Source organism: Xenopus laevis, chromosome 6L (assembly GCF_017654675.1).
Source record: "Xenopus laevis strain J_2021 chromosome 6L, Xenopus_laevis_v10.1, whole genome shotgun sequence".
Lineage (NCBI taxonomy): Eukaryota > Metazoa > Chordata > Amphibia > Anura > Pipidae > Xenopus > Xenopus laevis.
Window position 1 is genome coordinate 141,348,183 of NC_054381.1, and position 17,082 is coordinate 141,365,264.

Consider the following 17,082-nt stretch of genomic DNA (forward strand, 5'->3'; position numbering starts at 1 on the left):
TGGCTTCTTCCGAAAACCCTTTGGAACGCCACAATTCGGTTTCAACAGCCAAGCCGTCAAATGCAACCGCTGCAGGTTGTCGTGTTTTATTGGTCCTTGAGTGAGCAATTCTGGTGTGAGAGGCAGCCGCCATGGTGGAGCTGCTGACATGTTGATGAGTTCGGAGTACCAAGGTCTCCGCGGCCAATCCGGGGCAATGAGAATGGTTTCCGTCCGTTCTTGCCGTATCTTGCGTATCACTCTTGGAAGAAGTGCTAGTGGAGGGAAGGCATAGACTCTCTTGAAAATCCACGGTATCACTAATGCGTCTACGTAAGCCGCCTTCGGGTCCTGTGACCTGGCGCAGTAGGTAGGAACTTTGAAATTGTGTCTGGACGCAAACATGTCTATGTCTGGTCTTCCCCATCTGGTTACTAACTGCGTGAAGACGTCCAAGCGGAGAGACCACTCTCCTTGGTCTATCCGCTGGCGGCTGAGGTAATCCGCCTCCCAGTTTAGGACGCCCGGAATGAAGACTGCGGAGATGGCTGGGACATGAAGTTCTGCCCAGGTGAGTATGTGGGCTACCTCCCTCATCGCTCTGTTGCTGCGGGTTCCTCCCTGCTTGTTGAGGTAGGCAACCGCGGTGGCATTGTCGGACTGAATGCGTAGTGGTATGTTTTGTAAGTCTCGAGACCAATGAGCTATGGCATTCCGTATTGCTCTGATTTCTAACACATTTATAGGGAGTTTTGATTCTGCCTGTGACCATGTCCCTTGGCAAGTTCGAGGTGGCCAAGTTGCCCCCCAGCCGGTGAGGCTGGCGTCCGTGGTCAGTACGGTCCACTGGGGTAAGGCCCATGTCTTGCCTTGAGAAAGATTTTGTGGTGTTGTCCACCAAGTCAGTGAACGTTTGACTTGCATGGTAAGTGGAATTTGTTGCGACAAGTTGGAGTGGTTCTTGTTCCAAAGATGTAGAAAGTGATTCTGAAAGTCTCTCATGTGGAATCTGCCGAAAGGCAGTGCTTCCAACGCTGCTACCATGTAGCCTAATAACTGGAGGCAGCGGTCCGCTGAAATGGTGGTCTGAGTGCAGACTTGTTGAGCAGTGTGTACGATTGTTTGAATCTTCTCCAAGGGCAGAGACGTAGTCTGACGGGAGGAGTCGAACAACATTCCTAAGAATTGAATTTGTTGTGTGGGCGTGAGGTGACTCTTTCTGTAATTTATAATCCAACCGTGTTGTTGGAGTATTGTGACACAAATTTGGGTGTCTTTGTGACTCTGGTCGTAGGACGGAGCTCTGATTAGGAGGTCGTCCAGATAAGGTGTGACTGAGATTCCTAGACGCCTGAGGTGTGCAATCAATGGGCTGAGTACCTTCGTGAACACTCGGGGTGCCGTGGAAAGGCCGAATGGAAGTGCCTTGAATTGGTAATGTTCTCCGAGCACTGTAAACCGTAGATATTGTTGGGATGCCCTCCTGATGGGTACATGCAAGTAGGCATCCTGAAGGTCTACCTTGGTCATGAAACAATTGTGGGTCATTGACATTACCACCGACCGGATGGACTCCATGCGGAATCTCTGTTTGGACACCTGCTTGTTTAAGGTTTTTAGGTTTAATACTGGTCTGAAGGTACCCTCCTTCTTTAAGACCAAAAAGAGATTCGAGTAGAAACCTCTGTAACGTTCTTCGGCAGGTACTGGTACAATGACATTGTTGTGTTTCAGTTCGTTTACTATTGTCGTCAGGGCGAGTCTTTTGGATGAGTTTTTTGGTGTAGATGAGCGTTTGAAAGTGCGAGGAGGTAGGCTGTCGAATGGGATTCGGTACCCTTCTGCTATGATTGTGAGCACCCAGTTGTCCTGTATGTGGTCTCGCCATACTGGAAAAAATTGCTGAAGACGACCTCCTACCCCCGCTTGCCCAAGCCTGGAGTCAGGCTGAATTGGGCTTTGATGGAACGGGTTTCCTGCTCTGTCTCTGTTGGTTGGGCCAGGTTTGTCTGCCTTTTCTCGTCTCGCCGCTCGATTGTGCAGGACGAAAGGTGGAATTACGAAAGGAACGAAATGGTCGGCCCTGGGAGCTCCAGGGTCTATTAAAAGATCTAGTGGGCTGGTCTGATCTGGGTTTCTTGCCTGAAGGCAAAAATGTGCTCTTACCACCTGTAACTTCAGTAATGATCTGCTTGAGGTCTGGACCGAAGAGTGTGTCCCCAGTAAATCTCAGGTTCATTAACTTGGTCTTGGATGCTGTATCTCCAGACCAATGACGTAACCAAAGTGCTCGTCTAGCAACTACTGTATCGACACTGGTTTTGGCTGCCAACCTAACTGTGTCCATGGCTGCATCTGCCAAGAAGGCGAACGCTGAGCTAAGACGTTGTAGTTCTTCATGTAAGACCTCTAGTGAAGGAGGATTCTTTTGCAATTCCTGGCACCAAAATCTGGCAGTGCGAGCCAATCCCGCCGATGCAACAGCAGGTCTTAGAATCGAGGTGGCATGAGTATACCCTCTCCTCAAGGACCCTTCCATCTTTTTATCCATCGGCTCCTTGAAAGCCGCTTCCTCTGTTGGTAGAGTTGTGTTCTTGGATAAGCGAGCTACCGCTGAGTCAACTTTAGGGGCCTTGTCCCACACTTTACGTTGTTCCTCTGGAACGGGGTAAGTGTTTTGGAACCTTTGAGTTTGAGTGAGGCGGTGGTCTGGTTTTGACCACTCAGTTTCTATCACTTGAGATATTGAACGAAAAACCGGAAAGGTTCTACACTTTTTGGGTTGAATCCCTAATACCCTGTCAGCTTTTGATGTGGCTGTTGTCTCATCCTTAATCTCTAATGTAGCTAGCATTTCGCGAAGTAAACGCTTTGCGGTTTCTGGGCCTGCAATGGAGCGGTAATGACGTTGTGTGTCTGAGTCATCTGAAGAATCTTCTGTATCAGAAACTTCGCCTGGCTCAACATCACTATCTAGATCACTAGTTGACTTAGAATCCGAAGAATCCGAATCTGGGATAGTATGTGCCCGTCGTTTTTTACTAGGCTTAGTTGGAGGGGCAATGGAAGATTGAATGGTTGATTTAATCCAATCAAACAATTCCTCTAGTTGAGGAGGTTTTGAGGTAGAAGGATCCTGAGCATCTAATTGAGGTGAATTAGCCTCAGGTTGTTGCAATGGAATAGGTTGTGGTGATAAAGTTGGTGGAAGATCTGCGGGTTCTGCACAGTCTAGGCAGACACCTTGTTCCCCTTTACGTAATGAATGTTTACAGAATCTGCATTTCTTTGTGTTTTGTGATCTTTTATCTGCCCTTTTTGTCTTGGGCGTAGCTGAGGACATGTCTTTCCTAAGCTCTTCCAGACCCAAATCAGCATCCATGGTGTATCGTCTGGAATAAAACATACAGATATGTCTTAGAACTAAAGGTCCCTTCAGGGAAAACCTAGCCGTGAATACATAGCTCACACTGCCTATAGGCATGTAAGTGCTAATTCAAGTGCATTAAAAGTATGTAGGGAAAATCATGTTGCGCAGTGTGTAGACAATATGCTGTGATCTACTTGGTATGCGTTGAAAACTGTCATAAGTAAGTCGCTGAGTTAATAAGCGCATGTAGCGGTTCATTGCTACTGAACTTGTACCTGTCTGGTGGCAAGGCTCAGCTTGTAGTGCTTCTGTGAGCTCCGGCGCGTGTGGATTGAAATCCAAGATGGCGCCCAGTAAGCACGTTCCCTGCGTGTACGCGTATACGCGCGCGCCTCGTTGTGGCGCGAAAAAAACTCACGCGCGCGTCCTTAACAGGAACTGCGCGTAATAGAGAATGCGGTGCCCCATAAGCCCGTGGCGTTGTTGCCGCGGCTGTAGGGAAAACCTAAAAGTGCGCCAAGCAGCAGTACCTTCCTTGAAGGATGGTTGTGCTGTAGTAATCCCCTTTTTGTAACCATTCGCCAGTCCTGAGGAGTGGAGGTAGGTTAGGGATTAGTCACATAAAGGTGAGATAAGAGCTAGGATGCCTCCTGCTCTGGTAAATTTCCGTCTTCAGAATGGAAAGAAAAAAACCGGTAAAAATAAATAATAAAATATAACACAGAGTGTGCTGTCCAAACCTCCTAGTAGGACAGAAGAAAAAAACTGAGGGGAATCAGGAGGAGCACGAGCTTATATGAAGGGGGCGGAGTCGAGATTCTAATTTTTTCTTCTGTCCTGCCTCCGGAGGTGGATACTTAACCCATGGTTGCTGCACTGACAGGAAGGGCCGTTCTAGAGAAACAGTGTTTTGTGCAATTCTCTCAAACATTCTACTTTGTACTGACGTGTCCCGACTGTCTATATAATATATATATATTATTTTTTATTTTTTTTGAAGGCCATGTGAGTGGTCTGTTCTTTAGTGTAAGTGTGCTGCACCTATTGACTCTGGGCACGAAGTGAACCCTGGAGCTACTGCTGGGTCAGGAGGTTGCTGTAGCTCCAGGGTTTCCCTTGCATCAATAAATGCATCAATAAGTGCAGCAGCCCTTGATTCAGAACAGACGGCAGGAAAGCAACTGCAATAAAGGTGAAACAGAACGACACTATTGAGCTCCAATAGTCACACTAATTTTAGAGACCACTTCAGGCATAACCTGCTCTTGTAATATTCGGAGCCAAGCTCACATCGAAGTACAGACTTAGCACACCACTGCACATTAGTGGAAACATCCGAACATACAGCTGCAGGGTTCAGTTCCCAACCCCCACACAAGCTGCGTGATGCAAGGTCTGCTCCCACTGGAAGATAAAAATGTACGACCTTGAAGGCCACCTTGTAATTATGGGACTGGAAAATACAACTGTCCTGTAAGTGCAAGATTTACTAGACCGCTGGCCATGATATGGACATGCACTGACCAGAGTACAAATGTTTTAAAGACAGACTTCTTTCCAAAAAACAGAGGACAGCATTAAACCAATCTGCACATTAGGTTACTTCAATGGCAGAGCTTTTCAGTTGTATAAACAATACATTTAGAATAATTTATGACTGTGGACTGTATTATAGAATTCAGGCTCTTTTTAACAATTTTTGCAGGGCAAGAAGCGTGCGTGTGTGTGTGTGTGTGTGTGTGTATATATATATACAATTTGAAAACAATTAAGAAAACAGAAAAAAAATTCATACCAGAACATCATTGCAGATTTCTCTCAATTCAGCCTCAATCTTCTCCCTGTATTCTCGCGACATTTCCTGTTTCTTTTCAGCTCCTTCCGTCTTCTGCTCAATGCTAGACACCACCCGCCAGGACGACCGACGTGCACCCACTACATTTTTGTAGGCCACCGAGAGAAGGTTCCTTTCTTCATTGGATAGTTCACCTCCCTCCTCTGTAACTCTCTTCATACAAGCAGCCATGTCATCGTATCGCTCTGCCTGTTCAGCCAACTTGGCCTTCTGGACCAGTTCATTTTTATCCATGGCTATGATTCTAGAAACAAACAGAGAAAGGCAATTACAGAGATTACCTAAATATAAGGGCTTCGGATTTGTCAAAGGAAAGCACATACTCCACATACAACACGCAGGCATCTCCACTGTGCTGCACTGAGCTTGTATCAGCAAGTATAGGCAGAGGTAACAGACCAAAGGAGCAGGAGAAATCAGAAATGAATCAAGACTCTGTGCCAGTATAAAAGAGTAAATAACAAGGCTACTTCGTGACAGTGACTGCTGTCATTCATTGCCCTCAATTGCAAGTTATTTAGAGTCTGCCAAAGATGTAAAAGGCTGGTTCCATCTCTCCCAACCCCATTACTATGGCCTCCAACACATATTACATGTCATATTAATGTAAAAAATAAATTTTTGGAGTACCAGAGGGTCAAGCAAAACATCTAGACTGGGGAAAGGTTTAAACCTAATGGGAGAACTAAACTCGCCATATGCATGGACCTTTCCCCAGTATACCCACCTTGAGGTGGGTTATATTGGACTAATCCGATCATTTGGCCATGGGGACAAGGACTTCATCAATGAGCCAATGTGTTCCTCACCATGACAAGATTTGTAAACCTGCCAGAACAAATTGGCCTATTTTCCGCCAGATATCAGTTGGGCAGGCCCATTGGAGGGTCCCATACAGGGGCCAAAAAGCATTCAAATGTCGAGAAGGAGCAAATATGTAGCATTTAGAGGCCTGTGTTTCTTCACCCCAAAGGAGGTCATACACGTTACAATTACTATCTTTCCCGCAATTGTTTTCTCTACAAACGTTTAAAGCTGAATAGTCAGATATGCAAGTAGAAACAAAAAGGTGCCCAATAAAAATGTTCCCTTCTCTCCGATCGACAAGATAGCTGATTGGCTTTTGCCAATATTGTCTGTCTGCTCTCCAACTATATATGCGTGTATGGCCACCTTAACAGTGAAGATCTGAAGATGGCTCCAGTAACCTCGTTTTTCCACTGATTTACAGCATATGCTATAGGGTTGGTCATTTACCTGAACTTCAGGACCAACTCTCAGTATACAACAAAATTCAAGAGACAAGCCAGGTTAGTAATTAAAACAAATTCACCTGATGGTTTCAAATGAGGGGGAGGTCAGTCTAGTTGCTGGTCCTGTTCTACAGTACGGTGTGCCACAGACTCCCTAGGAGACTGTGCTCAGATATTAAGAAACCCCCCTCCCTGCTACACAAAATTGTGAAGAAAGCCAGGTATCCACCTAGTGTACCATTAAGTGCTTAATTCAAACCTTTAAATTGGCTTGTCCAATTTTTTTTTTTTTTATTCCCACGTTAGTCCTCGCCACATCATTATTCCATGTTCTTAAGCTGTAAAGAAGGATTATTAGGTTCCTTCCATGTTGTTCTCCCACTGTAGACAGACAAAGTACTTTGTTCTCTAGCCCCAAAGGATGAAAAAGTTGTGGTTGGGTTGAGGACGTAGATTAGGCGGGTCAGTGGCAATCAGCCGATGGCCGTGTCAACCTTAGGGAGTCCTGCTCGGTTTTCCAATTTAGGAAAACTGGGCAGGCGGTTGACCGGTACAGCCATCCCGAAATTAAAAAAATTATGCTCATTCTGAGAAGTACTTCAACACTGGACTGAGATTACAGAAGATTACCATCTGATCAAGCAAGAGTAATAAAAGGCATTAACAGCTTTTCCTGCTGGGTAGATCAAAGTAGCCTGCAAGATTGAAACTAGACATTCTACCATAATCCAGGCACATTACATTCAACAGATTTGTCTTCTTACTCCACAGAGGGAAAGGTATGGCAGTTGCTCAGAGGATTTTAAGAAAGAAGCAATTCTACCTGTAATACAGGTATGGGATCTGATTTCGTTTTTCGGAAACTTCGTGGCTTTCGGGAAAAACGCAGTAGATCCTTACCGATAAATCCCTCTACTGCGCATGCGCCACCAAATGCCGGCGAATACAGGAAGAAGAGCGCACGGGCGAACATGGCTGCCATAAACTCAACAGGAGAGGAACTGCCCAGAGGGGTAACAAGTTAAGGGCATTTCCCCCTGGGAGGAGGGATGGGGGCAACAGAGGAGGTTCGGATCACAAAACACATACTATTACCAGTTGTATCAGGGTCTTCTGCGGGTCTTTATAGTTTGGGAGGTACCATAGTACCTGGGGGAAACACATTGACGAAAGGGTAGAATACACATACAGTACTACTTGCAGATTAGTGATGCTCGCACTGGCTGGAGCCCACGGATTAGGCAAGTTCAGGCCGACTTCCACTCAAACTTTCGCGGACAGGTTCCCACCCCACCAGCAACCTTACCATTAACCTGCTTCCAGTTATTGGTTTTTATAGAGGTCTACCTGCGTGCCCTGCCCATTCCATGATGTCAGAGATGGGTGGGTGAAGATAATAAATGGGCAGGATAAGTTAACTTTTTGTCGACTGCCACATTACTACTGCACATAGTACCCTGGCTGGAATTAAACTCAGCACTTCAGCCTTGCATTACTGGGATCCTAACTGCAGCATTAGTTGTCTGAAACTACCGCTAGCTTTCATTTTCTAGATTTTCACACAGAAGTTAGAGGGTGTTAACATGAAATTGTTGTTTCTAGTAGTTGTGGTTCCTCATTACACTAGCATTTGTGCAGTATTCTTACTACGCAAATCCTATTGCAGGCAGCCTTCCCCCCCCCCCCCAACTATGAGAGTAAAATTAAGAATGCTATGTATTGTTAATCGTCTGACTATAAAGGATCCTGTTCATCTTCAAAAGAAATGGCAGTATTATAATATAGCTCTGAGGAGCAGGAAAGCAGATGGTTAAACATCTGGAGCTCTCTTTCCTGCCCTCGAGCAAGGGAGACTACCAAATTCTCCCTTTTTATTATGCAAATGAAAGTAATCAGCAGCGGTTCCTCTCATAGTGTATAATCAGGGCCCACAGTGGGTGCCAGCCTACCACACTACAAGTGCCAACAAACACGCTTGTAAACGAGGCTGGAAGATTTCCCTACAGTTCTACTCTTCTTGCAGAGGAAGAGGACCAAGAGTTCAATGTCGCTTTCAATCTGCACAGAAGATATGGCCTATCAGTATAGGAAAATCCCACACTTCTGAATCAATGCCCAGTCTTCTTGCTTCAGTATGGAGATTAAATGTGGCCTTACACAGGCTAAAATATGGACAGCTCAAGAGGCCATACACCTACCTGCCTAACTTTCTATTGTTCCGTTTGGTTAGAGAGCCTGAACAATTGAAACAGTGAAGAGATGCGTGAAGATGCTATACACTTGCAGAAATGAGGAATAGGCAAATTAAATTATTCACCCTGCTTGATCAACGGACATCCATAAGATATGAATATTATTTGGAATCATTTGATAAACACGCATATCAGTAACTACACAAGCCTGTGCTTCGTAGACTTTATAAGTCTATGGGCAGCTTAAAGGGTTTCGGTCACGATTTTCACTCAACCATATAAAATTGAATTCCTGAACCAGCAAGTGTATTTTTTTAAAATTTATAATATTGGTGTGTAGGCACCTTCTCACGTTATTTTGTCTGGTCATGTGCTTTCAGAAAGAGCCAGCACTTTAGGATGGAACTGCTTTCTGGCAGGCTGTTTCTCCTACTCAATGTAACTGATGTGTTGCAGTGGAACCTGGATTTCACTATTAAGTGCTGTTCTTAGATCTACCAGGCAGCTGTTATCTTGGGTTACGGAACTGCTGTCTGGTTACCTTCCCATTGTTCTGTTAGGGTAAGGCCACACTGGGTGTTTTGATCCTGAGGCAACTTTGGAAAACGAATGACTGCGTGTGATTAGCGCCTGCGTTTTTCCATTTTAACCGCCGCAGAGTAAGGGAAGGCGTTTGGGGAGATTGGTCGGCCCAAAGACGAGGCGATTACTCGCCAGGCAACCAAATCTCCCCAAAACGCCCAGTGTGGCTTTACCCTTAGGCTGCTGTGGGGAAAGGGAGGGGGCGATATGACTCCAACTTGCAGTACAGCAGTAAAAAGTGACTGAAGTCACAAGTCCCATGACTGGGGCAGTTGGGAAACTGACAATATATATATCCCCATGTCATATTTCAAAATTAAATAAAAAAAAACAAAAACTGTTTGCTCTTTTTAGAAAGAGCAAACAGAATTCTGCTGGAGCAGCATTATTAACTGGTGCATTTTGAAAAAGAAAAAACATGTTTTCGCAAGACAGTTACCCTTTAAACTTGGCAGATTAGCACAATCTGGTGGTCTGAAATCTATGATGTTATAGGGAGAACTAGCAGTCAAATTCAATATAAATTGCCATACAACAGTTAGCGTGGGATATTTCCCTGAGATATTGGCAGTGGCACCAGATAAGACAGGTCCCAGGTTACTAGCCGACGTTTTAGAGAACAGTGGCACAGGAGAGATAGTTAAAAGCAACTGACACAGTTGAACAAGTACAAACAAGAACTGTGCAAATAGTCACCACGCCCAGAGGGAAAACCACGCTACAGTCATTTCAGGCTACTACTTGAAATGCTCAAAGGAAAAGCGTCTGGATTTTCACTTAGTAATGTTCATTTCATCCAAACACGAGCTTGGAAAGGCAGTGTCAATCCTATGACTATCCTGCTACCACTTTCTGTTTTATAAAGTGGGTGCAAACTTCCCCCTCTAGATCACTTCATCACGTACATCTTAATTCAAGTGTTCCAGTGTGCAACCCAAATGTATTTACGGGGGCATTTGTGGCCTGCAGGGAACAAGATTTCTATCAAGTGACCAAATGCCCCAACACTTTACTTACCCCTCCGTGCAGATTCTGTCCAGCGGAGTTCACGGCAGCCATCTTCTTCTCTTCGGTAATCTACAGAATGAGATCAGTGAAGTGGCGCATGCGCAGTTGGAGCATTTTTCTGTTTCACAACTGTGCATGCGCCAAAACGCACAAAAATTGCAGAAGTGCCGGTCTCATTCTGAAGATTACCGAATAGGCTGAAGATGGCACCCCTGAACTCCGCTGGACAGGATCTGCACGGAGGGGTAAATAAAGACTTGGGGGCATTTGCCCGGGGGGGGGGGGAGGATGTGGTCTATGTAGGGTTGGGGGGTATGGTTTTTTTAATGGTTTGTTTCTCCTTTAAATGCAGAGGATACATGGGTCGGGATGAAAAAAAAAAATTTTATGACCATAGCAATGATATGCACCTGATAGGGAACTGAAGCCTGAAAAGTGTGAAAGTGTGACTGCGCTTTCAATAGTCGCCCAGAGTTGCCTCAGTGAGGCAACTTTGAGCGACTATAGAAAACGCATCGCCGCATGTGCATAATCGCAGGCGACTTTTCATTGTAGCCTATGGGGAAAAACACTGAGGCAGTTCGGAGAGATAGTCGCTCACAAGACGAGGCGATTAGTCGCCAGGCGACAAAATCTCCCCGAATCTCCTCGTGTGGCCTTAACAGGCAGAGTCAGAAAATGTTATCAGCTTTAGATCTTTCTAGGGCCAGGAACCAAGGTCAGTGATGCATCTTTTTTTTAATCTTTTTGCCAAGAGTGGTCATTGGGGTTGTTGTGAGTATTGTCAAAGTCACAGTAACATTACTTCATAGTAAGAGGTTTTGCACACATACTAGCAACAGGGACAGTGGTGATGCAGCGAATATGTATATCACATGGAGGTCCTAAATCTCCAAGTTATACCACTGCCCAAAGGGCTGGGCAAAACTACTGCTAAGGGCACAAGCATGCTGTATTGTGCAACAATCTTGGAGGCTCTAACATTTCTAGAATCGGCTACTGTACCTTTCACCTATCATTTCCTGATTTGCCTTCTAGTTCACCCATCTCATTCCGTCTCTGTACCCATCTCATTCTTTCAAAACACCCTTCAGCACACATCCTCCATCCCCACTAGCCTTTGCCATGCCCAGCTCAACTTCTGCTTCAAACAAATCCTCTACCTTCTGCAGCTGCGATTCAAGTGCCCGTATGATTCGATCTGTGTAGCCATCTCATTCTGTCGGTGTAGCCATCTCATTCTTTTGATGTACCCATCTCGTTCTTTCAAAACACCCTTCAGCAAACATCCTCCATCCCCACTAGCACTACTCAACTTCTGCAGTCGCAATCCAACCACTGGTATGATCCGATCGTTGGGCCCTAGGGCCCTCAATCAGGTCAGCCTATCACACACCTCCAGGTGGGTATATATCGGAAAGAGATTTTGTCAAACGAGCGGATGTGTATGGCCACCTTTGGGCTAATGCCACACATTGCTGATCTCGGCCTGTGGATAAATGCAGGTTATGAATGACAAGAATCCGACCCTTCCTTGCCTGCACCTGGAACCATTGCTCGGGCCATGGTGTAGGCATACAGTGGATTTCAGCACCAAATATCGTGAGTATGCAGACTGAGGTCCACTATGTGTGGCATTAGCTTAATACTGCCCCAGTGATCCACAAGGGATTCTCCTGCAGTTGTTTGTGGGCCAACAGTTGCCTGGAAACCTACTTGTCCACTTTCCTAGGCAATTATCCCTACAATGTCTCATGAGGACAATTTCTGCCAACAGTACATTTCAATACATGAAACCATCTCTTCATTTTCATTGTTACAGTCTCACAGCTGCTTCCACCCGCTTTTCTCGGCAGACAGCATTCTTAATAAGCACAAATGGAAGCCTGCTTTCACAGAGACAGCAAAAATATTTTTACAGCCACTCTCTCTTTAAAACGGAGATGGAGCCGCACCCTGTCTGCACTACCTGTCTAGCTTTTCATGTAAGCGTGAGTGAGAAACAGGCAGCCCGTAGATCACAATTTAACAGCAAAAGGGCGATGGCAGAACAAGTTATGCACAGCAATTGATTCGCGTTTAAGTCGGGGGGATGTAAAGGCTGTGGGCCCCCTGCATGTTACAAGAGAAGCATGTGCTCAACAGCTGAAGGGATCCAAGTTATAAGCTGCTCTATTGCATCATCCATTCTTTTAGATACATTTTAACACATTGCAGCACATGTAACATTCTACACTTGCGTGATCTATGATGCCTACCTGTACTATAGGACAGGGCCGTGTTCCACATAACAATTACATTATTTCACACATTCAATGAATCAAGTACTGAGGAAACGTTTCACACTATGTCCTGGTAATAAAGATTAGCAATGTGTTTCCACCACAAATCGATACAACTCCTGCCACCTCAGAGCTTTGTGACTAAGGAGCACTACTGAAGAGAACAACTCCCTTTCTCACATGTATCAATCCCACAAAGGTGGAAAGGGAATGATATAAAGCCTGTGCCAGCCTAGAAAAATTTATTTTTTGCAGCCTTACTTCCTGCTTGCCTGGGTACGTCCAACATGTGAAGATGAGGCACGTTAAATGCCATTTTTTTATCATGCAGCGAAATGGCTATTATACTGCATAAAATTAAAAAGCCAGATGCTCGTCAGGTCAACAGTTAACTAAAGGGATAACTTTGAATGGACTGGGTACATTTTTTAACAAGGTACAGCATGTGGTTTAGGCCTTTATTATGGCGTATGGGGTGGGTGCTTTAATGCAAGCTTTTAAGGAAACAAGGCCTACAAAACAGTAGAGGAGCAGTCTCTCAATGGATTGTGGTAAAACGTGGCTTTCATTTCAACAGATCCCAAAGGTGTCTTCTTCTGCATGGGCTGCAGGAATATCAGATTGCAAGCTCCAGTGGTCACCAAAACACTTCAAAGGAAGTTAAGCAAGATAATGCACTATGGATGGCTGTAGACAGGTTTTGGGGACCCCTAGATATTCCCATACCTGGTGGTTTCTCTGCTGAACACCGGAAGCTGCCTGTGCCACCTGTCATTGGGTTAAATGGCGACTGCCATTAATAACGGCAGCATGGGCTGCCAGTTGTTATCATTAGCCCTCCAGCGATTGCAGGAATACTGGGAGTTTTATATTAACAGCAGCTACAGGCTGAATCTCTGTAGTAAACACTATCCACCTGCAAAGTGTGAGTCCAATTTTCCATGCAGAAACTGTCAGCAGCCTCTGTTCCCTAGTCCAACTGCCACTGACCCAGCAAAAGCTGATGGCAAGATAGCCCTCCCCTCCTCCCCAGAGGCTTATTGGTGAGATAGAGGGGGGAGGAGGCAGCAGAAGCCTCACCTGTACTGCAATGCTTGCTTGTCTTGCAGCCTTTTTCCTTTCTATCAATTCAACATGGGGGAGGGTAAATGCATCACTGCTACATCTTCTCCGAGTTCACATATACAGACAGGATTTTCATTGCTCATTACAGAGCTTAAATGTGAATCTGTGCCATCTATTCATCTTTCATTGAGTTTTTTTTTTTTTTTTTTTTTTAAACAAAAGAAGTCACCTCCCCCTTAAAAAACATATTTTGTTCCAAAAGCATGGCATCGTAAAGACAGGCACGCCTTGTACCATGAGCATTTAGCCCAGTGATGCCGGGTTAGCAGACTGCACCATTTTCTATAGAGGAGGGCCTGGTCTCATTGTGGGCTTCACACTTACATCTCATCACTGAAGGCACAGGTATACTGAAGTGAATATCTGTGTGCAGAGTAGACTGATCTTGTTTTACTGTGCCTTTAAAAAAGAATAGGGCCGGTGTCTACAGATATTTTTTTCTTCAGGAACCAAGTTTAGAGATGATGGGGCCACCTGGGGGGCTACTGTATTAATCAACCTGCAGTGTGTGTGTGTGTGTGTATGTAAGTTTATATATGGATGTGTGTGTATGTAAGTGTATATAAGTGTGTGTATGTGTGTATGTGTTCTGTGTATATGTAAGTGTATATATGTATATGTATGTGTATGTATACATGTATGTATGTATGTGTGTATGTGTGTATGTGTACTGTGTATGTGTTCTGTGTATATGTAAGTGTATATATGTGTGTGTATATATGTATATGTGTGTGTATGTATATATGTATGTGTGTGGGTACTGTGTATATGTAAGTGTATATATGTATGTGTGTGTATATGTATGTATGTAAGTGTATATATGTTTGTGTATATGCAAGTGTGTGTGTGTATGTGTATATATATATATATGTGTGTGTGTGTGTGTGTGTGTGTGTGTATGTGTGTGGGTACTGTGTATATGTAAGTGTATATAGAGGTGTGTGTGTAGGGGGGGGTTATGGAAATGCAGATCAGCAAATGATCACATAGGCATTTGCTCTCCTCAGACAAGGGGGCCACAGAAGCCGGGGGGCCACACAATCAATGCGATTGCAAATCCCTCATTCACGACGACAGGAGCAAATGTAAGTGACAGCCATATATGGGTCTGCAACGGAGGCTCTAGGGGGGAAAAATGGCGAGGAGGAGGAAACGAGGCACCTCCCCGTCACTCTGAACAAAAAAGGGGGTGAAATACAAAACGATAGAACATTAATTAAGGCGAACAATATGATTCATCCCCTTCCCCCCATTGCAGCCCACCCCATCTCTGTCATGAACAATGCACGAGCCGCTTCCTCTCCGCCATTAGCAGGGCCGGCCCGCCCGAATTTGACCTCACCCACTCCTCCCCGCCCGCAGGTGTAATGATCCTTCCCGCCGTTGTACCTGTGATAGGCGAGAGGGAGCACGAACCGCAGCAGGCAGATAGTCGAATCCCCGAGCTTGGACGAGCGCACGCCGAGCTTTCTCCGTGTGTCACTGACTGCCGATAGCAGAATCCGGTCTCCTTCCGAGCGCTCAAAGCTCTATCCGATGCACGGGGTTTCCTCCAATCGCTGAGCAGGGGTCGAAGAGTGACGTCAAGCGCTGCTATGGCAACCGCTGACTGGGTGGCATAATTACCGCCCATTTGGGTCTCTGCGTCTCCTTATTTCCCCACCCCTCCTCCTTCGCTTAAACTACGAGTGCGCGCAGAAGCAGGAGGGAGACGGTGGGTGCGGTGCTCGTGCTTATGGGGCTTGTCGTGGACGCTCCTCGACGCTGCTGTGTCACTGGCTGGTGGCGTGAATGTGTCAGGAGGGTGGGGTTAGGAGGAAGGAGACAGGGCTAATCCATCAGGAGTAGGGGTGACCCTTTTTTTCCTAATGCTAAAGGGCAGGGTGGAGAAGGTATGTGTCCCGTGCACGCAGCATTTTAAGGAAAATGTGTCATTAGGTGTTGCTATTAACCCCAAGGATGGTTGTAGAACGTTTAAGGGCAGTGGCACAGAGACTACTGGGGGAGATTAGTCAAATTGCCTCTTCTAGTGACTAATCTTTCCCGCCAGCTAGAATGTAAATCGCCGGCGGGATGGCACTCGGAGAGCTTCCTTTTCCGAAGTCGCCCTAAGTTGCCTCACGAGGAAACATCGGACGACTTCAGAAAACAAAGCTCTTCGAATGCCACCCCGCCGGCAATTTAGATTCTAGCCATCAGGAAGCAGTTCGGCGAGATTAGTTGCCCGAAGAAGAGGGGATTTATCGCCGGTCGACTAAATTTCCCCGAATCTTCTCGTCTGTCTCTGCCCTTAAATGCAACTGTTGTTAGAATATTGTAGTTTTACTATTAGGATCAGGACACACAGGCAGATTCAGGGACAAATCTCTTCTTTGGGTCGACTAATCTCCCCGAACTGCCTTCCTGCCGGCTAGAATGAAAATCGTCGGCGGGATGGCACTCGGAACACTTCGTTTTCCGAAGTTGCCGAGGAAACTTCGGGCGACTTTGGAAAACGAATTCCTTCTGAGTGCCATCCTGCCGGCGATTTTCATTTTAGCCGGCGGAAAAGGCAGTTGGTCGCCCCAAGGAAGAGGAGATTTGTCACCAGGCGACTAATCTCCCTGAATCTGCCTTTTTGCCCTGACCCTTAGCTCTGCTGAGGGAAGGACATCAACATGTTATTAAATTGATTTGTTTGGCCAATTTGCTGCCTGTGGCCAATACGCTCTTTGTGTGTCCTTAGCTGGACAGTCATAGGTTGAACATCCCTGATGGCCATTTTTTCATCAGAGATTGGGTTCCAGTCCAGTAGCAAAAAAACATGGAGTCACATCAATCAGAAGCTGTGAGGCAATGAGTTATTATTGACCAAAAAAGTTGTAAATAGAAACGTGAAGTGAAGATATAAGATAGTTAGAAGCAGTTGAAATCTACAAGTGTGGGATCCGTTATCCGGAAACGTGTTATCCAGAAAGCTCTGAATTATGGAAATGCCACCTCCCATAAACTCCATTTTATCCAAATATTTCAAATGTTTTAAAAATTATTTCATTTTTCTCTGCAATAATAAAACAGTAGCTTGTATTTGATCCAAACTTAGACATAATTAATCCTTATTGGAAGCAAAACCAGCCTATTGGCTTTATTTAATGTTTACATGATTTTCCAATAGACTTAAAGGAGAATAAAAGTCATTTTACCTTGGGGGTGCCAAAAGTTACTCACCCCAAAGTGGTTACATTTAGTCTTAAGTTATTGTATTTACTTATGTGACAACCTGGGCAGGTGCTCCTATCAGCAGAAAACTGAACTGAGCCGGGGTTCTGCCAGTGAGCCCCACGGAGCAATCATTTTCTTTGTTTCTTCATTCTTCAAATTTCCCTGGTAGTAGAATAAAGGCCTTTTCGTTAAAAGTTTCGCTTTTCAATCTACTGCACATGCGCAGCTGCGGGAA

At 45.3% G+C, this 17,082-nt stretch overlaps 1 protein-coding gene across 1 annotated transcript in view; it reads right to left on the reverse strand.

The window, feature by feature from the left end:
* ywhaz.L (tyrosine 3-monooxygenase/tryptophan 5-monooxygenase activation protein zeta L homeolog) overlaps positions 1-15,184 on the reverse strand; it is a 30,270-nt gene extending 15,086 nt beyond the window's left edge. The window contains 2 exon segments of the mRNA NM_001086449.1: positions 5,145-5,448; positions 15,036-15,184. Coding sequence (NP_001079918.1) covers positions 5,145-5,438 — 294 coding nt within the window. The 5' untranslated portion in view covers positions 5,439-5,448; positions 15,036-15,184.
* Positions 15,185-17,082: the final 1,898 nt, after the last annotated feature.